This window comes from Strigops habroptila, chromosome 3 (assembly GCF_004027225.2).
Source record: "Strigops habroptila isolate Jane chromosome 3, bStrHab1.2.pri, whole genome shotgun sequence".
Classification (NCBI taxonomy): domain Eukaryota; kingdom Metazoa; phylum Chordata; class Aves; order Psittaciformes; family Psittacidae; genus Strigops; species Strigops habroptila.
Window position 1 is genome coordinate 53,524,001 of NC_044279.2, and position 22,792 is coordinate 53,546,792.

At 40.7% G+C, this 22,792-nt stretch overlaps 1 protein-coding gene across 1 annotated transcript; it reads right to left on the reverse strand.

The window, feature by feature from the left end:
- Positions 1-3,613: 3,613 nt before the first annotated feature.
- Positions 3,614-16,463, reverse strand: KLHL42 (kelch like family member 42). The gene is made up of 3 exons (XM_030480570.1): positions 15,530-16,463; positions 8,324-8,517; positions 3,614-4,463 (listed from the first exon to the last, which is right to left on the reverse strand). The coding sequence occupies exons 1-3, from the start codon at positions 16,408-16,410 to the stop codon at positions 4,012-4,014; spliced, it is 1,527 nt and encodes a 508-aa protein (XP_030336430.1). The 5' UTR covers positions 16,411-16,463; the 3' UTR covers positions 3,614-4,011.
- Between the last annotated feature and the right edge of the window lie 6,329 nt (positions 16,464-22,792).

Below are 22,792 nucleotides of genomic sequence, written 5' to 3' on the forward strand. Positions count from 1 at the left end.
ATTTCCACAGAGTGTCTGTAGCATCACTGCTCACTAAAATGAGGATTAAAGGAAACAAAACATTTGTAGCTTCATAGAATTCTCTTCCAAGAGCCTCTCTTCCAAGAGCCTAATACTGAATAAATTAAAAGGTTCAACCTGAATTATAAAATAACTTTTTCATCATGGTGATTGATGATCACAGACCAGTGTGAAAAGCAGACTAACAAATAGAAAAGACCAAGAAATTGCTACCATACAATTACAGCAAAACAGGCTGGACACTGATATAGAAAGACAGAATCCTCAAAGAATGGAAAACACAGATACTAAATCCAAGAAAGGTCAACCGACAGGGCAGAAAGGGAAGCCTATGGAAACAGGCCAGGGAGATTAATGTTAAGCCCCACACAACTCTTACTTCACATTGAAAACCACAAACCATTCCCAGAAAGGAAGAAACTATTATGTTCTCTCTTAGCCTTGATGTGAGTAATCTTCTTAAATGCCTCTCTATTTTATGAGAAAGGACTAAGTTCCCAGAGTTTTCCATTTACTCCTCCCTCAGGACTTTGGAGGCTGTTATTCTTTCTTCTGACTTGGGATCATCCTCTACCATAGTCAGCTTTTGCTGATCAGTATCAAGTGGAATCAGTCCACGAGACAGAAGATGAATAGTACATATGTAAGCACTGGATAACCCAGACAAAGCAGGAAGGAAGCAGTTTTGAATTTAGATCCAAATGATTTTGGATACAGACATGAGAACACGAAGACTTAGAAACTTAGATGAAGTAGAAATAGCCATCAGTTCAAATTAAAGGTAATTAAGCAGGGACCACAATGAGATACTAGCTGCCTTCTATCCTGCCATTTGTCGTGAAGCAGTTGGAATAACCAAGTAAACAGTTACAACTGTGAGAATACATGTACATCTTCACACGCTCAAGACACTGCAAACACTACACTACCACAAGAGACAAACCACACGAGACGAACATTCCTACTTACATGTTACATTTGTGGACGCAGATGCAAGGTGGAGTGATCTCTCCAAGCCCACGGCAGCAACACCAGGATAGCACAGGGATTTCCAGCTGATCAGACTACAAGGCCCCTTGGTCTATGCTTATAACATTGTCATTCAAAACAAGCTTATTTGTCCTTAAATTAAGGACCTTCTTCCTCCCATCACCAAAGGAAAGAGAGCACACTGAATCACTGAACAACAGTTCCATTGGCTAAAAAGCAGCTTTTTAATTATTCTCTGTTAGTGGCTCTCAAAGAGTTTTTCTTTCCCCAAAGGCCAGAAGCTGCCCAACAGTATCTTATGTGAAACATTAAAGTCATAGAAAGAAAATAAAAAGGGCATAAGACATTCATTATAGTGTTTGGTTTCTTTCCTGAGGAATGGGGGCCACCCACATGGCATACTTCTCTGTAATGAAATTTGTTTAAAAAAATATATATATTTATTTCAGACTGTAGTAATACAGTCCATTTAGGTTATTACAGTCTAGTGCTACCACTAAATTCAACACCAGTTTTGATTCATGATTATAGCACCATTAGATGTCAGTATACGAGGAACTTGCACTGTGGATTGACAAAAGGGTCTGACTGTATTTATGGTCTGAGCCATCTCTCTCTTATACATTTGAGTAGGTTGTCCACATTTTCACTAATCACTGGAAGCTGAAAACAACGCGTACATAAACCCAGTGAGGAAAGGTCTCTTGTGAAAAAGAGTAATCGCACCTAAAAGATGATGTCATAGCTTTGGGAATTATGACTGCACTAAGAAATGAATGGTTTTGAAAGGACTTGATTAGATACATCACACTGCAAATCTTGGAGTGATGGGTTTTCACAGTTAATTTGCTAGGCAAGAGAATGTCGCAACTCAGATGTGACTTCCTCCACCACTATTGATCTGAGTTGACTTACACATGACTGTAAGGTCCTGAATCTGGAACTCAAACAAATTGAAGGAAAGCAAGTAATATAATGTGACTGAAATAATTTATCAGCTGACAATGACACGCTGCTTCTATTTATTCTAAAACACTTCTGAAAGATTCTTCTTTCTTTCAGAAGTGTTCCTATTTCCTCATTGCAGAAGAGCTGTTGTTTGATGTGATACTGCGGTCAAAACACAGCAGCTGCTCAAACTTTTGTGTTTTTAAAGGAATAAAGACTAACACAGACATGGACTTAACTAATGAAACTCATGCACATAGCATAATGGTAGACACTAGCTTGGGCTGAAGCATAACACGCTCCACCAGGCTTCAAAAATTCCACACAAAAGGTGAACTTTGGACATCCAAAATACCTTGCTTCATGTCTACCTGTATCCTAAAAGTGTTCAAATTCAAAGTCCTCATTCTGGATGAGCTTCCTGGGAATTTCTGTTTGGGTTGCTATGCATGATCGGAAGCACAGAATGTGTGAGTGGCAATTGGCAAGGTAATTCAAGTCTGATAGCTCTTTTAGTCAGCACTGATTTAATTTAAAACCATGGAAAAGCAGGGAGTTAAAAGGACTTTGAGGGAACCATTGCTGCTACCTCCTCTGTACAGCAGGCACCTATCTTCAAAAGAAGATTCAGATGCCTGAATTCCAACGAAGAAAGAAAAAAGACATCTCCACATATTAGGAACCTGTTCAGGTACATTAAATCTCTTGCCTTCTCATGTGGAGAAACAGTTGGTGCATAACCAGCATCCCTGCAATGTGTTCAGCACATGCCTAACCTGGTTATCTCCTCCCTAAAGGCAGCCACAGTGAAACCTTCCCATGGTGACTAAGATCACCTCCTTTTCTTGTCATGAGGACACAAATTCTGTACCTGGGCAGGTGCCTTCAGAAGGTGCTTATGAACTTGTCAGCTACAAGAAGAAAAAGGGCCAATCTATGGCTATAATTCTCTCAGGCAATAAGCAGGAAGTGGGACAAGCTGACAGAGTTTCTATTCCTGAATCTCCACAAAGGAATATTCATGGTGACTATCTTACAGTGTTCTTTGTAGAGACTAACAACTTTGGGTGGCAAACTTGGAGTAATCTCTGTCAAGCTCCTGATAACACAAGAAAGAGCCAACAGTCATGTTCACCTGCCTTGGGTGGTGTTTGCAGAAAGTCATTTACATGCATCAGCCCTTCCACACCACGTGATAGATGTCCTGGATGACAGTTATAAAGCAGGATGTGCCTCATGCAGAATCACCACTGCACGTGCTCACACACATTCTCCTAGCATATAGCTTGTTGCAAACTATAACTTGATCTTTAACACACAGTACTATAAAATATGATGTAGCTAAAACTTAAAACCTTTCTGAAGATGAGCAAACTTCTTCATTTGAATAAATGCTGCCAGCTTCCAGTATCCAACCAGCAACCGTAAGCCTCCAGGCAATTCCTCCCAGTCCCTGGCAAAGTATTTCATTACAAATAATTCAGATGAAATTCTTATTTCTTGATGACACCTCAACTGCCACCACCTTTGAGGATTTCAACTGCTAGCAGAGAAGAGAGAAAAATGTCACAGAATAAACAATTTTAAACATTTTGCATTTGACAGAACATACTTCAAGTAAAAACTGTATTTTTAAAAGAAATCATTCCCTTTGTGATTTTTATTATACTTATTTATTGAATTATTTCCACTTTTATCATGTATACTTCTTGCTCATCTTCTACACTGCTTATTAAGATGGAGAATAAAACTAGACTGATCAATTTTGCCTTTGGAATTCCTTTATCAGTTACCCACACAGTAATTTCATGTTTAAATTGCAAACAATACCTGGTGAAATTTCAATCCAAGACAATAAAATATTTAAACTGAAATCTTAAAACCTTTTCTGGAAGCAGTTCTCTTAATACTGAATTTTGCAACTTTTTTAAACAGACTCTATTTTATGTCTATGTTATGCAACCATATTACATTCTGAAAATGGAGTTACCTAGAGGGACCAGTATTTCTTTCAAGAATGATTAATGAGCTGAAAAGAAAAACCTGATGCTGTTACACTTCTCGAACATCAGGCAAATACATAGAACAGATCAGCATGTTTTGTCCAAAGGCTGGAAAGCGTCTTAGTGTCTCCCAACTGTCCGTAAATATATTATACTTCAGAAAAACACGGTGCTCCAAGCTTGTAGATAGAGTAATATCCCTACTCAATATATAGACTCCATCATTGTGGAGAGCGCAAGTCAAGTTAAGACCCGATTTTGATGTGTTCTCTTTGAGGTAGAGCCATTCTTTGGTAGCAATGTTGTAAGACTGCACAGTTAATGCATCCTCACTTTGACTGGATTTTTGGTTTGGTCCAAGTTCATGAATACAACCCCCTACCAGATATATAGTTTCTTCAACAGAGAGCATCTGTTGTTTGCGAACATGGACATCACAAAGTTCAAAGTTGGTCCAGGAATCAGAAGTGGGACAGTACTGCAAAATGTTCATATTTCTATCTGAAACAGAGGAAAGATATTTACAAATAAATAAATATTACAGAAGGTTCTCATGGAGGAGGATTCTTCCTCCCTACAAACTCTATCAGCCATTATTACAGATTGCTAATGTTTTACAGTGCAAAAGCTTAGCAGACTAGGGAAGAAATATTGATTATTGAGAACTGCAACTCTTTGCCCTTGACAATAAAGTCTGAATGTTCTGTTCCTTTGCCGAGGGAAAAATTAAGCTACTTCTGGCACATTACGTGATGTGAATGGTCTGGGGATGCAGATTTTAGCAGAATAATCCTTACCTTTTAACTTAGGCTTTTAATTTCATCTCCAATTCATATGTTAGCATTTTTTACGAAGAGAGAACTGGAGCAATAGTCTGCTCTCCAACAGTGATCACAGATGAACCAAATTATCACAAAGACAGCATGCTTCTTTAACGGCTGTCAAGTATTGATTTATCATCCAAGCTTAACTTTAATACTTTGCATTTCATTCCATAAACCAAAGTTTTATGGAATAAATTCATAAAGCTAGCTACATGCCAGCAAGTGGCATGTATGAGTGAAGGGCAAATGTTCAGTACGTTATGAAGAGACGAACCACATGTCAAAATAATTTAAGAACCAGGAACTCTGTGCTCCAGCATCAGACAGAGGCACAGAAAAAAGCTGAAGCTGTATCTATACTTCAGTTACAACCTGGTGGATCCACGAGTTTGCAATGCTGTTATTCTATGAAACTGTTACAATACCACCCTGATTTATGGTGCAGTGGAGACCTTGGATGTGTCCAAGGCTTCACTAAATTAACACAGAACACACAGGACTTGTCAGCTAGTAAATTCAGTTTCAATCTCTGGAGACCTGAGCTTAAATCCAAACTCAAGTGACAAACGGCAACAGGTTTGCAGACTCCAGACTGGTCTTTTAATAAAATCTGCTCCATATCACAAGTCTATCCTGCATGACGATCTCCAGATGAGCTCCCAAGTGGAACAGCAGACAGTGACATACTGGCAAGTTATGTAAGGGCATCAATATAAATAGCCACAAATATAACTGGATTGTCATGAATGAAGTGCATTAGCAGAATGATTAGGGAGGTGCTGATATAGCATTTGCTTGCACTCTGACCATTTTCAGTAATTGTTTATTGCTTTACTTTGCCTTCTTGAAAACCTAATTCACTTTACATAGGGGAAAAGAAGAGGGGAAAAATAATCATGGCAATGCTCCATGAAATTGCTGATCAAAGCTCTACATATAGATGATCTTTGTCTACAAACAATGTATCATTCTCTGACTCATTGCAGGGGGTGAAATCCCAATCAACTTTCTATGTCTGTCTACAGCAGTAATGTTCTCAGCTAAAAAGTGCTATCACCTGTGAGGACCCATAGGAAATGGAAGCCCATTACGACACAGCCCTCATTTGCTTTGTCCAGAGCCTCAATCTTTTATATCCACTGAAACAACCAACCAATACAAAACATGAACATTATAGCACCTGACACGGAGTTTGTATTAGGATTTAGGTTCACAAGTGAGCTGAAAACTGGAAGGAGGGTCTTTATTCAAGAAGTGCCATTTTAATTTACAGTGCAAAATTCCAGATCCTACCATCTTCTGGAAAGTGCAGTGTCAGGAGAAAACTCTACAGTTACAAAAAAATAGCCTACAAAACCTACCAAAACTGAGGTGTATGCAGAAATACTAAAAATAAAATAAAAATTTATGTATTGTTGCATGTGCTTCATGTACTGCATGTAGTGAAATAGCACATGAACCTCAGTGTCTCTCAGATAGTTAAGCCTTAACACTCTCTGACATCTGCATAACTTGGAAGCTGAATCACCAGTGTAATTGCAGCAATTCTGGTTTCTAAGTCTGATAGCTGTCCTAAGGCAGTGTCACACAAAAACTGATTCTAGACCCTTGTTCAGGAAAGCAACCTTATTTTTAACAAGCACAGGCGTTTGTTGTCCTGGCTGGTGTTGGATTTAAACGTAATCCTAAATGTGCTAGTTATCCATGCTCACAACTTTATACTGTTTTACTATCCTGTTTCCATTAAAGCAGCTTTTAGGAAAAGACCTAGGAAAATATCTAGGAAAAGACAGAGGCCTGAAGGTCAGTGGCAATCCCACAAGGTGTGGAAGAAGGAAGAGGTTCATCCTCCTTCAGTTAAAACCACAGGTATGAAGTATTGAAGAAGGAACTTGACACAGGGCAGCAATCCTGACTACAAATGCTCTGTTAATAAATTTTAATGGAATAGGATTTGCATCAGCAACATGCTGATCTTATCCATGATACCAGGAGTAGGCAGCCTGAAAAAAGAACAGCCCAAGCACCAGGAAAAGAACTTGCGAAGTGCAGGTGACATAGGAGAAAAGCTGCTACTCCCATAATCTTGTAGTACTATTAACCAAATCATAGCTTTTATTTCTTCTTTCTCGAGATAAAAATGACAAAACCTAACTCCAGTCTCTAAAGACAAGTCTTGCCATTACCCCCTTTCAGTCCCTTCTCTTTGTTCACTGCTCCCTTGTCTCAAATGATGCTTCCCCTCATCTGACTTTTCAGCACAGCAAGTGTTGCGTGCCAGACATCTTTCAGTCCTAGTGCAAGACATCAGGGACCACAATGAACCCAAACAGGTCCTTTAGTGGGGACAACCAGAGGACTGGGACTGCAGAGCACACCACAGCATGGTCTTCCAGATGGACATAGGTACGCCAATATTTTTTGTTTTCCTCAGTGAAGCCACCATATTCTAGGTTAGAATAGACCAGGCAAAATGCTTTTGAAGGGTATCATTACCACAAGGACCATAGGGGTGCAAGTGTGTCTTTTATAAATGTCTTAACAGAGCTAAAATCTGCTCAGACACTAGAAAGGACAGCTTGTTCTAATGTCAGTTCAGCATTGCTTGCAGTACTCTTTGTAAACACTGATCTCTCTTCTAATTTTATTCTCCACTTGGAAAAAAACCAACTACTGTGATCAAATGAAGGGGCAAAGGCCTAGAGATAGGAATTAAAAATTAGGAAATCTGTTAAATACTGAACATTTGACATGAAAAAAAACCCTCCCTCTAAAACTCTGAGAAAATTGTATTCCTCCCAAAGAATGGCACTATGTGCTCAAAGAATCAACCAATGGAAGCTCTTTTTAAGATGCTTGTTTTTCCACTGGATAAAGTAATCGTCAAGAGAGGATGCAATTTCAAATCCTTCTCTTGTACAGTATTCTCAGAAAACAGGGTAAAGGAAGGAAAGAAGTTAAAAATGTTGGTTCGTGCTTAAGCTTTTGATTAATTATTCAATTAAGTTATGTCTGCACTGAAAATCTTACCTATAGCTTGAGTGTGCCTGTGAAACACTGAAATGCTATACTGAAGGGACCATGACATCTATTAATACATGAGAAATACTATCCCAGGCAAATATTTTCTTTATATTTTTCCTTCTGACAGTTTAAAACAAGCATGTAAAAAGCAAACAAAGTGTATCTTTTGAGACCTCTCTTTCTACCGTGTGATCAAAATCTAAAAAAAAGGAGGGCAAAGCTGGGTGCTAAAGTACCCATCAATCTGTTCCCTCAAAATAACAGAGCCCTAGGTGCATGTAAGGCCTGAAAAAAAAGAAACCCCAAACCCCGATTCCTCTATGACAGAGCTATTTTTTTTTGTTTCATTTGTTGGTTATTTTCTACCAGTGATTTATTTCAATATGCTTTAATGAGTATTATACAGCTTTCTGTACCAGTTCAAAAGATTTTCTGAGAAAGAAAAGAAAATTATCTGGGCCTTAGAAGCAATCAGGTTGAAAAAACACCCCAAAGTAAAAGCAAACTTTCTACCTCGTGTAGTGTATCCTCCAATAACGTAGATCTTGCCCTTACATTCGCAGGCTGAGAATTCTGCAAGAGGGTTTGGCATGGACGCTACAAAATTCCACCAGTCGTTTTCTGGGTTATAGCACTCCACGTTGGAAAGGGACTGACCACCAATGGCATACAGTTTTCCATTTACAGCCAAGAGCTTAAAATTGGACCTGAAAGAAAAGATTGCAGCACTGAAATAGGTTGCATAGATGTAGAGAATATAAGAAAGTTCTTCCTATCCAGGCTCTAATGTACTCATCGTCACTTATAGCTTGTACCATCACTTCAGTTGAATGCATCTGAACTTTTCTGTGCAAAGCCAAAGTTCTGTAATTACACAGTAATAACTTGGGACAGTAACCAGGGACGTTCTGGATGTTAGTAACATTGATGCTCAGACTGGCAAATATTTTATTTTGGATTTCAAACTGTCACAGTTTGAAATCTAAATGTTTAGTTAACTAATGTGTTCAGTAGATGTCTCATTTTTACTAGGCTTTTAGTAAAGTATTTTTAGTAGAGAAAAAAGTTTTATATATACACACAGTCAAGGATAATAGTTAAGTCAAAATTGCAGAAATTTCAAACAAGAGTTCATGAATACCTATGTTCTCTTCTTGGTCTGTAATATAGAAACCCTTTAATAACCTTAATAAACAAAAATTTTGAACACATTGAATGTGTAATGAAACAGAAACACATTGAATCATGTTCTACAAAAGAAGGAAGACAGAATTTCCTGTACCCTATTCAGTATTAAAGTACTAAACACATCCCCATCCCACTGAAGTGAGATATATCTGTAAATTAATGTGGGACATGAATGTGAGCAAAATACATTGCACTCGACAGGCAATTCCCTGTTCTCTTATTGCTTATTCTGTTCCATAATGCTGTTGTATTTCATGAATGGCAAAGGGTAACTTTCTAATTACTGAAGTACAAGAAGCCTTGCATCTTACGCTTTAAGATAATACAGGCAGAAACAAATGGTTTATGGGTATTAAAGAAGCAAATCTCTAGGAAGAAACCGGAGGACGAAAACAGAGGGCTCACATGCTCAGGTATTCCTTCCAGCTGCGGTCTAATAAAAGATGAGCTCTTCCTCTCCTCAGAAACAGTCTCATTGCCTAGAAAGGTTGTTCCTTCCCTATTCTTGAGCCAAACTGACATTTTACCATGAGGTATCCCAATTAACTAGATGTCTGAAAGTCACTGGAGAGCACCAGCTCAGCATAAAGCCAAATGGGGAACTGTGTTATGTCTGTAAAAGCAAAGTGATGCTTTAGACTTGCACTGGCCTGCTGAGCAGTAAAGTGAGTTTCACTCTGCATGAAACCAAGATTCAAAACTTACCGCTAAGTACTTTTGCAGGGTTTTGTCTGGACAAAATGAACCCTGCCTAGCAGCAGACTGCCCTGCAATTTCTTTTTATTAAATGTATTTGGAAAAAGAATTTGTTTCCAGATGGAATCATTTTGTTCTTGTCATCCTGATATAACTTTGGAAACTAAAATGTGCCTTTGAAAGAATTAATTGCTTTTTATTCTTTTTTTTTTTTCTGACATTTAGGTCACTCTGTTCATCTCCTCTCTACAGCAATTATGTTTTCCATCTTAGAGGATCCAGAATAACATGGCAATGAATAGCAGGTATGACACAAGGATATACTTGCAAAACATGTAGGTTTTCAAAGCAATGTACCTGTTCTAAAAGTTATGGTGGGGAAAAAAAAAAATCCATAAATTAACAAAGGGACAAAACCACAAAATGTAAAAGCATTCTCCAAGCAATCCTTTAAAATCTAAATTGTGTTAGAAAGACTATAGTTCTGTGCCTACAATGAAGATGGTGCAAGACTTTTGGCTTATCAAATGAGTTCATGTGCACACAGATAGCGTTTCCTATTCTAAGATCTTATAGCCACTTTTTAAACATGCTTAAAGTTCTACCGCAGAGACATGAACTAACTAAACACATGTGTAGTGTCACAACATTAAGAATTCAGATTTCCTAACTCACACATGTTTGTGTAGCTACCCTCTATTTGTAGCCTCTTACTATTTTCTTTGAATGGGGGTGATGTACCCAGTTTTTGCTTGATGGCCTTCATATCACTGAATTGTTTCTTGCAGTACAGAGAAAACTATCTGGTCAAAGATGTACAGCACAACTTTCTACTTCAGCTATCCTAGAAGGAGGCCATGCACATTTGTGTCAGTCATTTAACCACTTCTAACACTGGAAGGATGACATTCAGTGGAAGTATCTTAGATTTATGGAGAACATTAACTACAAAGTTCATTTTACTCAGAAGTAGCTGTAAGTATCCATCAGTACACTTCCTGTGAAAGTTTGGACAATGGCTCTTTGTATTATGAAAAACTTCTGTCATTCACCTTTCCATGCCAATAACAGCAGGTGTTTTTATGGAGAGTGAACATTAGGAAATATTTAGTGCATTTTTATGCTTTTTTAATGTGTTGGAGCAGCTGGAAACAAGGAAACCAAACACTGAGGAACCAGCCAGCTCTCCACAACTAACAACTGTTCCATGGACCACAGCTTGGAAACAATGGAGCTGAACAGTCTGTCAGATTCAACTGCGACATAACTCCACTCTCACCAGTGAGTTATCTAAACTTGAGGGATCTAGTGCATACCCTTCTTGTTGGGACATGACATGTCCTTCGTTTCCTCTGAACAGAACCCCAGGAACACAAGCAAGGAGAGCTGTGAGATTTTACCACACTCAAAATACCTTCTTCATTCAATAAGGACAAGTGCAAAGCACTAAAAGGAAGAAAAATATAACGTGCAACTGCAAAGGATCTATGGTCAGAGTGCATAGCTTTTTAAATACAAGACAACATTCAACAATTTGCAAAAAAGCCTACATTGTTCTGGACTGCCTTAACAGCCACAGATATATCTATAGGAAACCACTATGAAAGTGGCTATAAAGAGAAGGGCAAGCATTCTTCTTGTTCACTGACAGACATCATTCATTTAGTGTACAACAAAAAAAAAGTTAGCATAGATGTTAGAGAGGACTTCCTGATCAGAGGGGTGGCTAAACATGGGAACAAGTTACCTCGGAAGAAGGAGGCTGAAATCTACACTGCTGTAGGGTTTCAAGGACAAAGTAGATGAGTATTTGCAAGGTAAGCTTGGTCCTGCTGTAGAACAGGAGGCTTGGACTAACTAACCTGTGGTTCCTTCCTGCCAAATGATCAATTTTAATTTAAAAATTTCTCATAGATCAGATTACTTCTTTATTCTAGAGTTAAAACATCTAGAACAAAGAATCATGAAAGCACAGTTACAAAGGAAATTCTCCCAACACAGAGGAATTGTGAGTGAAAGAAAAAAAAAAGAAGATAGAAAATGAGGAAACAGAAGGTCTTATAAGCCACTACCATTCCCCGGGAGCATCCTCTCCTATGTTCCTGTAAGAGTCCTCAGAGTGGCAGCAGTTCAGGCACAGATTGCTCACAAAAACCATGTTCCACTTGCATGCATATAATCTCAGCCACGGGTTTACGAGGGTCTTCCAAGCCTGGAAGATTTACCTGCCACGAGTAGGAAGGTTCTGAAGGAAAATGAAAGTGGAATATACCGCTGAAACTGGCACATGCAGTAGAAATCCTATGAGTATATTATTTTTGAAATAGCAAATTTCAACTGACAGCACCAATTTAAAGCAAAGCATGGAAAGGTATTCAAGGACATTACTTGAACAGTCTCCAATGTACTGTGTTACCTTCTTGTCCCCAAAGACCACAAATGGTCTTTGGCAACTCTTACAGGAAGTTTCTTCCATGAAAAAGTTCAGGCTGTTGTCTGAAGACACTATGCAAAGTACAGCAATACCTCTAGAATTAAAAGACCTACAAACTGTAATCTTTTATTTGTGACCTATTTGTGACCTATATTGGCCTATTTGTGACCAGCACTAGATTTAGCCCTCAGATGATGACAAATTCCAGGCTCAGCCACAAGCTTCTTATATGAGCCTGAGCAAATTGTTTTATCTCCCTTGTGTATGCACAAATAGGGAATAACATTTTCTCAAGCTCATGTGGGCAACATGAGAATAATAAACAGGAGTTACCTATTGTGAACAAATTTGAAACTACAGTAAATAAGACCTCTACATCTAGAAAGAAAGCCAACAGCTATTACCTATACCAGAATGACTGCTAAGTACTCGGTATACATCTCATGGCTTTTGTCTTCTACTTAGAACTTGGGACTATTTAATCTATGCATGTGTGGAGAATCTAACATCCTGGGATTCTATACTACAATAATGGAAATAATTAAACATTAAACTATCATAGAACTTACAATTCCCTGCTGAGGGCAGAGAGCTTCTTATATTAACAGCAAATCAGCACAATTATTTCCGTAACTCCTTAGCCTTCCCTTGAGGCCAACATATGCATCCATTCATATAGGCCAAATTCAGATACTCTGTTATCTGAAGTCAAACCACCTTCAATAGGAACTAGAACCCTTCCTCAAGGTACATAAAAAATTCACCCATGGGTGAATTATATCAACTGACACAAATTTATTTGGCAGACAGTCACATGACTGTAATTCCTAAGCAGCACGCCAGGCAACTGCTCTGCTTATTTTACTACAGCATAACAAACTAAAAATACAATGCCTAGCAAACTGCAGATCTAATTGCAGCACATCTGTGTGGCAGACAGGCATCAGTGTTGTTTGTGTTAAACGCAAAATCCTTGATCCTAAAAAACTCCCTACTCTTGGCTCTACATCACAGGCCATCCCTTCCTGCATTCTGGCCGCAGAACATCAAGAGGGTCACCAGAGAGCTGGAATGTTGTGTCAGACAGAAAAAATAATAATTGTAACTTCAGAGTTGAGACTTCATGAAGATGTCAAAAGTCAAAAACATGTTTTGTGAAGGGGTCAGCAGAATTTTCACAAAAAGAACTTACCCTGATTATCATTCAGGGAGGAACATATTCATTTGCTGCTACCTTGCAGTCTAGGGACAGATGTAATTGTGGATTCTTCTTGGCCTGCAACAACTACCATGAAATATAAGAATAAAGACTGTTCAAAAAATATCCATTTGTATGCTACTTTTCTGCAGTAAATGGCCAATGTGAAATTTTCTGCTAAGGAATACCTTGCTGTCACCTGTGATGGGCTTCAAGATTAAGTTGGCATGGCAATGCAGCTGAAAATAGTAATATAAGGAGAAAACAGCCATGTGTTTATATCAGATGTAAGGATTATATATCTTAGAAAAAGGGGAAAGTGTGGGGAGGAGAAGGCTGATCTACAGTTTGAACAGCCAGCTTGTAAGGTGAAAAAAGGGCCTTGAAAAAGCACTTTTCTTTAGAAAGCCCCCATTAACCACACTGCAGAATCATCACATGTAACATCTCTCTTGCTATATACCCATCCCACAAATCAACGCCAAAACCTCATAACTTGATCAACGTGGGACTTCTATGTTTAAGTCAATTTCCATAGGAGATGCTGTGTGGGTTGACCCCATAATACTTTTCTACCGAGGCCAATGTGCTCTCAATTGTGATCACAGGCAAGACTGCCAAAGGGAGGCCAGCTGAAACATCTCAGTTCCCACAGGCGCCTAGGAGAAGACTGCTTATAGGCTCAGTCTCTAAGAAATGTGCCTGTAAAAAAAGGTGTTTGCAGTGTTTAAAAGCTAAACACTTATTTTACAGAATAAATTTTTCATAATGCTGTTCCAAGAAGCCAGAAATACTGAAAAACATTGTTTCTGATCAATTCAGATGACTGATTATGGAGGTAATCATTTCAGTGAAATTCTCGTAACAATACAGGAAGTGAAAAAAAAGGGTGAAATGGGAAAGAACTAATTTTAGGTCAAACCCCTGTTTTGAGGGGGTTTAGCTGGCAAGAGTTAAGTAGAGACTGGAACAGAGACTGCAGTTTTACTACCCAGATACAAAGCATTTATGCCAACGGTTTGGGTCTCTGCATGCTCTTTGAGTTTACTGGATGGAGAATAGAATTTCCATTCTACAGTGAATTCTGGCCTCCTTGCTTGTTCTTTCACAGACGAAGATCAAGATTTAAACACTTTTTCTAAAATGGAAACAATGGGGAAGTTCCACTTGCATAACTGAAACCTTTTGTTTCAGTCAAGTAAAAGGCTTTGTTTTGATAACTCTTCAGTATGATGAAGGTAGAGCAGCCTCAAACTTGGCCAGGGAGATGGGCTTTCTTCTTGGGTCCCCCTCAGGGATGGCTCTCTATTATTAATCCAAATGTAAATTATACAAGTGTTTCTGAACACTAACTTAAACATAAATGTCAAACAAACAATTCAAAAGGATAAAAGAAAAAAGCAAAATGGTCAAAACAACGAATGATTCACAGATCCAAATACACTCACAAAGTGAGAAATTTCTCACAATCTTCCTGACATTTTTCTGCTGCATATTTCACTGAAATGGAGGCCTACGAAACAGTCAGGTTTTTATGAAAGTACAAACCAACGAAAAACTGCTCCAGCTAAATTTTTTCACCCATCTCCGGCTCTGACAGATTGTATATCCCCATTAGCAAAACTTGTCACTTACGTTACTGAAGTTCAAATATATCACAAAAATAGTAGGAGAATTGTATCTCTTTTTTTTTTTTAATCTTTGTTATTTCAAAGAGAATTTATACTACCAGCGAGACAGCTGTTTGAAGAGGCTGGCTCTGTGTATACTACAACTTAAAGAAGAAGTGGGAGCCCCCCACCATTTCAGACCAAGGTGACTGATCACATGGTGGTGGGCTGTAGCACAGTCCTTCTCTGCTGAAGCCTACCTCATGTTCTCCCATGGCTGAGGCCTTTACCACCAGCACTTATGCAACCAAGCCCTGTCCCCCTCACCCCTCCCTGGCCACAGCAGGGGATGGGATTGACCGCTAATGGTAAAGACCAGGTTTGCCAGGCCTGTCCAACAGCATGCTGCCAAGCCATCAGCAAGCACCGTGGTCCTTCCCACCACATGATGCCAGAGATGCATTGATTCATGGCACACACAGAGGCCTGAATCACTTCTCATAACGCCAAGTCCAGTCAACACCACGTGACTCAATAGGGTCTGTTTTGACAACATACATGGACACACGTGTATTTCAGGGAGCAAGGGTTACCTCTTCTGGTTCATGGAGGCCAGCTGAGTCCATTCATTTAGGCAAGGGTTGTAACAATGGGCAGCCGAAATCTCCTGGCTGGTGATCCTGTAGCCCCCGACAATGAACAGGTAGTTGTCCAGCATCGCCGACCCATAGCCTCGGACGTTCACCAGATCAGGCGGCAGGTTGTTGGCCAGGGGCAGCCACCTCTCCGCTTCCTCATCGTACCTCAGCATAGACCAGGGGGCTTCCACCTGAGGGTGACGGCCCAGAGGCGGGCCCAGGGAGGAGGCACTCATGAAGTCCCCGATGGCCACGAGGGTGGCGGTGCCCTTCATCCGCCTCTCCTTCAGGTGCTGCTGGAGAGCATGGGGCAGGAGGAGGTGCGGCCGGGCATCGGGCCTCCGCAGCACCTGATGGTAGTGGGTGGCCATGAAGTCTAGACAGGCATCGTGCAAGTCCTGGAGCCCGTACACCTGAGCCAGGCGGTGCAGCTCGAAGCAGTTGCCCAGCCTCACCTGGGAGAGGAGCAGGCGGAGCAAAGGGGTGACCTGCAGGTAGGAAGCGGCCTCCACCAGCTCCTCCAGCAAAGGGGGCTCCTCATCGCCCCCCTCCTCCTGCTCCAGCCTGGCCAGGCAGGAGGTGTTGATGAAGTCCAGCACCAGTTCCAGCCCCAGGGCGCTCAGCCCTCCGCGCAGCAGCTGCTCCCCATGGCCCTGCCCTGCCTCCCGCATGCCCGAGCGGTAGAGGGCTCGGAAATAGTCACTCTGCTCGATCAGCTTCCTCTTGCACACCGGGTAGCACTTGTCCCCCAGCCGGATCTGCACCACCTCCTCCCCTTCGTCCCCTTCCCCCTCCTCCTCCTCTTCCTCCTGCCGCCGCCGCCCCGCCAGGGACATCGCTCACCCCCTCCGCGGCCTGCGCTTCGCCCCGGTCGCCGCCAGCTCCGGCCAGGCCCCTCCTCCGGCCCGCCGGGATGGGCGGAGCCGAGCGCGCCGGGCCGAGCTAGGCCGGGCCTGGCCTCGCCGGGGAGGCGGGCGAGGGAGGGCTGTGGGCAGGCCCTTACCGGGCGCTCTGTCCCTGCAAGGAGAGGAGAAGGGAAGAAAAAAACGCAAGCCACCAGAGAGGAAAGGAGAAAAAAGCCCTAAAAGGCAATGTTGAGCGCTGCCCCTGCGCTGGGCACGGGTGTTCCACCCGGCCAGGCGGGCGGAGTGCTCGGCCCCGAGGGCAGAACAGTGTGTCCCCCCAGACCCGTGTCCCACCGCGGCGCTGCCCGAATTGTGCCGGGAGCGCAGCTCTAACCTCTTGCCATAAATGTACTCGGCATCCCTGCAGAGGAGGAATATTCTGGAACCGCAGACGCGGGAGGAAAAAAATGGGGTGTGTACGTATATTTGTGTATCCGGGGAGGAGGAGGGAGCGGTGCCCTTGGCACGGGCCTGAGGCTGTGGAGGCATTCCCGAACAAAACCAACAAATGTCACCTGCCCAGTGCAGCAGTAGGATTTAGGAACACCAAGTGTGATGCATAATTCTGCTAGGACCTTCCCGATTCCTCTTGCGTAAGTCCCTTTGTGTTCCAGCTTCGTGGTGTATAAAGATACTATATATGCTTGTTCGGCTGCTCTGTCTTCTCCATTTAAACTAAATTCCTGGAATAGGACAGTTACATTATTCATGAGCTTGATCTACATACTAGGGCCCCAAGTTTGTTTGACATGAACAAGGAAAGAGCAAATTAACAACTGAGCATCTTGGGCAGGGATGAAGTGATTGGTTTGCTGTTTGCTTGTTGCATTCTTCAAACATAATGACAGCCCTTTTAAAAACAAACAGCTGCTGAAACACATGAGGAAGTCTGCCATCCTGTGTATTTTTTATCTTTATTTCCTTCACCTCGTGTACTGCGGACCATAGAAACTCCCTTTAGCAGTAATGTGACTCATCTCCCGTTACTGCCGATTGTTTTCAGACAACTCCCTATTTCCACTACGCAGAAGGGATCATTTCCCACAACTATTCAAACTCTTCAGAGTGGTCGTAGGCTGTTTCTTTTTTAAGGGAGACAGGGTTGTTTGCTTTTTGGCATTTCCTATGTGAAATGATCCTCTGACTGTTTTGTTCATCCTCAGCTTCTAAACTCTGGCCTGCAGAGATGACATGAATGTCAGTCTCAGAGTTACGGGTTGTCGCGGTTTAAGTTTTTTTCTGCTGACTTTTATAAAAGTTTTTGTTGAGGTGAAGTAGATTTCTGTGCATTTTTGTTTTCTACCTCACTCCAAAGCATTTTCATCATCTTGCTTTTGAAAGGCTCATTTCATGTTCCAAAACCCTTTTGTATAGGATTTTAAGCAGTTCCAAAGAGCACTCCTCAGCAGCCTCAGTACCTAGCCATGGCACTATCACCTCTCGTTTTCTCTTTCCTACTACTGAGTTTCACTGTTTGCTTGCTTTCTGTTCCTCTTTCATTCTCCCTCAATATTTAATTAAGGGCCCTAACACTTCAGTGGGAGTCCAACCCATATTTCTTTCTTGTACTTTAATTCCCACAGACATTTCAAGCAGTTGTCATCATTCAGAGGTAAACAGCGCATGTTTGTCGTGGCCATTAAGCTCCCTTGCTGGAATACAGTATGATTGCCAACACAGTGGTATGATTGCCATCTTTAGACATCTGTTTTGGAGTGTCATATGTTTGATGTACTGGTAAGTTAGTTCCTAATTGGTGAGAGATTTTTTCCATGTAGTCAGTTGCGACAAGTTCTGTTCCCTCAAAGTGTAGTCAGCACAGCCTGGAGAGATGGAATATTTCTTCTGTTGTCTTGTGTGCCTTCCTGTTGTCTGTATGCCTGCACCTGTCTACTTGACAAGGATTTCAAGTCCATCTTCCTCACCAAACCTCAAGTCCATGAGGTTTTTTTAATAGAGTGGATCAGTTCTGACATGCACTAATACATATTTTCTTCCTGCCAACAATGTTTTGAGAACACTGCTTTCACCAGAACCTGTCATATGCACAAGGGATCAGCAGTACTCTTTGTAGAGTGTTCATTGTTTCTTTAACCAATTGTTTTGACTGGGCTGCTTGTCAGCTATCTGTGCTTTATGCAGGCTTAGGACTGGGCAATTGTGTTAAGTCAGAGCATGCTGGCAGGGTAGTTCCCTTGGGGTTTTTACTATGCTAATCAGTCGGTTTGTATGGTCTGCTTATATAGTACTTATCCTGCGAATGCACCAAGGCAAGGACTACCTTTTTGTTCCATTTTTGTAGAGATAATTCCATCTCTTTCCCAATCCAAAGCTATACTGTTTTATGCTAAGATCAATAGTACATATTATTATACTGGAATTGAAGAAAAGGTCTTACTGTTTCATCAGCAATCATCTTGGTTGATCTTAAGAGAGTCAGAAATGTGTTTTCTGGAGTTAAAAATGGAACTCTAGTCGTAGAGCTACAAAGTTGAATTCTCTAGTGAAGAGCCATAAAAGACTTGCATGATCTTTGAAACAAATATAGATGGCCTTTGAAAGGCCATCTGTCACTCTTTAAGAACATGCTGAAGCATGAAAGAACATGAAAACAAGTTTGCATCATGGTAGATATTAAATGAGTGTGTAATAAATGAATAAGACATTTACACAGAGAGGAACACAAGGGTAACTGTGCTCAGCTTTTCAATACCTAGCTTTTATAGTTTGCCTTGTGGGGCAAAATCTTCAAGCTGTTTTACATAGTTCAGGTCTCTCTTTACAGTGCCTGAGAGACAAATTTGTCTCAAGGAGAGGATTCTCAAGTGCCAGCAAATGGAGTGGGAAGACAACAGAGGGTGTCAATAAGCCCTCTCTTGCTCTAGAGCAGAGATGGACACTTCTGCTTGGGATTCACAGTCTAGACACTTTTTCCTGTGCTTGGTGCCTGAACAGTTTTCTTGTAGTTAATGCCTGAATTATTTCCAAGGCTGAAGAGAGATCACTCTCTTTTCTTTCAGAAAGACTTGGAAATGGAAGAAGCTCTTTTATACAGCAGCTACATTGTAAGAGACCATTCAACCATGATATGGAAAACTGAAGTTTCTGACCCTTTCTCTGCCTGGGCATACCGTTCTATAGCCCTCTGATTTTCCAGCATAGCTAAAGCAAGGAAACACAGAGAACCAGGAGGAGCTACTGCTAGGAAAAGCAAAGCTATAGATAACTACGCAGAAGTAGCACTCTTTCTGTTTTGTGTGGAACTTGGCTCATGCTTTCTGACTGGCAGGGGATGTGTATTGGGCTGCTGCAAGCCTGCGCTGTGTGCTAAGACTGAAAGCTGCTTACACTTTAGGTTCACTTCAAGTAGAAAACCATGGCCACTTGTTTTTCCTCTGTGAACCACTCAGTGGCTTTGTGTGGTAAGCTGGATGGGTCTCCAGACTGGTAAAGTCAGAAGGCACAGCAAAGCAGGGTAAAAGAAGTCCCAGTGATGGGGAATCAGAATGACAAATGTTTTTCTTGGCAGGAAACCTGGTTTACATAAACATGAAATGTAGCCTGAATTTCTTTGAGGGTCAAACCCAAGATCATGAAAAAAGTCTGCAGCAGAGAACCAAACCCTTAAGCACCAGTACAGCGTCTAAAGGAAGACTGCAGTGGTTTTGTGTTTGGTTTAGGCAAACCTCTTGATTCAACACAGCGACATTGAATAATACATAAGAACCAGAAAGTAACACCAACCTGAATGCTCTAAGGAAAGGACCACATACAAGGGAAAAAAACCCAAAGGACAAATTGAATTCCTTTCGGGCTTGCTAGTCTGAAATGTGAACTGGAACCAAACTGGGATATTTAAAATATACATGCTATCTAATATAAAAAATAAAGTGCCACATTCTTCCCTTTGAGATGCCAGGGATTTGTACTGTACTGCCAGGGAACTGTGCATTGAGTGATAGTGGAATTACTCAAGAGAGGAATTAGTCTTTTGGAAAGGATTCACCAACTGCTGCCATTGTTTAGTATTTTCCTTGTCACAGGATACAAAGTAAGCATCTGTGGAACATAGGAAATATCCTGCAGTATTTCAGCATTAAAAATATCAGTGTTCTAAAGGCTCTTGGCCTTTCTGAGAGGAACTGCCTGGAGCATAGCTTTGTTTCAACTGAAATCTCTATCATTTGTGAAGGATGAGCTGATAAATAAAGCTAATTTCTTTTTTCAGATTAGCAGCCAAAGAAAGCACTTTTTACCCAATGCACTTCTTACCCAATTAGCAATACTATTAATGAAAAAAACCAACCAACCACTCATTTGTAATCACACTTGTTTAGGCTTTATTCTTTCTTATTTTCTGTTTAATTTTCCTGCCTTTGAGGTAGTATTTAATATTTATTCCTTGCAACAAATGTATGTTGTAACACTACTGAAAAAAATATTTGGAGTGGTATTTTTTTTTTTGAATACTGATTATTTATTACCTAGTACTTTCAACTTATCCTTGCTTCAGTCAAATTTTATTTATGAGTGATTAATACTAAAGTGTGTGCTACTGAGCTCTGTCTGGACAGCAAAAGGCTGTTCCAGTAGTCTGTGTGTTAGTGGGCATTCTCTGTGGATCATGAGAAAGTTCTTTCACCAGACAGCAGAACGGAGGCATAAGTGTGTAAATCGTTACAATGGCGTTCAATCTGTTCTGGTTTTTATGCCAAAGACCCAGTAAGGAATTTCCTTGAAACTCTCTCAGTGAAATAAGTGTTCCCTAACAAAACCTGAACGGGGGTCGGGCTGCTGGAGGGCTCTGCCTGCTGCTGAACCTCCTGTTAGGGAAGTTTATTCTTTGCAATTGCATCGTGCATCCCCAGCCAGGATTTTCTTGTGTAGCGCTGTTTAGATGAGAGTAAACTGGGTGCTTTTAAAACAGCATATATCTCTAAATCCTGGTGCAGACAGCAGAGCTGAATTTTAGTACATAATAACTAGGTAAGACGAATGGTAATCCACGTGGCAGAGTTTTACTAAGTATCCAGCTATATAAGATTCATCACAATATTGAAACTCCATCCCCTTTGCCTCTTTTCAAGTTCTGTCATAAATCAGCATTCATTCATTGGTGTTTGCTAAACATTGTGCCTTTTGTCATAAACCTTGGCTCAAGTTTATATATATGCCAGTAGATTTATATTTGTATAAATCTAATCTGGCTCAGACTTCTGTTGCTCATTGTTTGAACACACAGATTCCAGCATTTGTGCAGAGGTTTTACCAGAATTAGTCTGAAGCCAAGCTCCAAGAGGATCTTGGGGTCTGGCAGCCACTTTAAAACAAGGGTTTAAAAAATGGTTTGCACAAAGTCCCAGGAACAGAAAGTGTAATATTTCACCTCTTTTTGTTACTGGGATGGGTCTGAAACCAGAGTCTTGGACCAAATTGTCCCAAACATTGAAGAAGGTCAGATTCATTAAAAATTTGATACATTGCTCCAAAACAAAATCTGACCACTAATAGCTGTTTTTTAAAAAACAGTTCTCTCAAAAAATGCTGTTTTGTTGGACTTAGGATGTTTTGCAAGAACGTTTTGATTTCAAGGAAATTTTAAAGAAGAAACAAAGTGAGCATATTATTTCAATAATTTTAAAATGATTTGCTTTGATTTTTTTGAAAATACATTTCATTATTACATGATTTCATGATTTCGTGATTCATTCATATCATAATACTTAGTTTAGGTAAAATTTTGACTTCAACACTGCTGTAATAAAGGGAAAACATATGGACATGTCTACGAAAAACAAGATAAAAATTATTTCAACACAGGCATGCAATCAAATTTACTCACTTGGAGCACAATTCAGGCACAGAGCTCCACTGACTTAGTTTATTCCTGTTGACGTTGCATGGGATTATGCTGCACATTTCATTTAATAAGCTTACCAATGTTCAAAGGAGGACATAGGCAGGTTCTCGTCTCATCTGGGAAACTGGTCTCACTTCACAGCTGGTAGTTGTCATCTTTCAACTGCTCTGTCACAGACAACCTAAACCACAGATGATTTAAGCTAATATGTTTGATTTTAACTGTAGCAGAGAAGTGCTTTACACAGTCAGTGCTGGTCTCTTCCCATGTCAAGACAGGCTGGGTCTGTGCTAGCAGCAATCATTTGCTGTGTACTTCTGCATCATCATGGCAGCACCAAGGAACTTTGCATTGACACTTCTGGGCCTTGGGGTATTTCTCACTTCTCTCCTATAGCCTACTTGGGAAAGGGAAGATGCAGGCAAGAGGCCCAACTTTCTTGTCCAGTCTGTA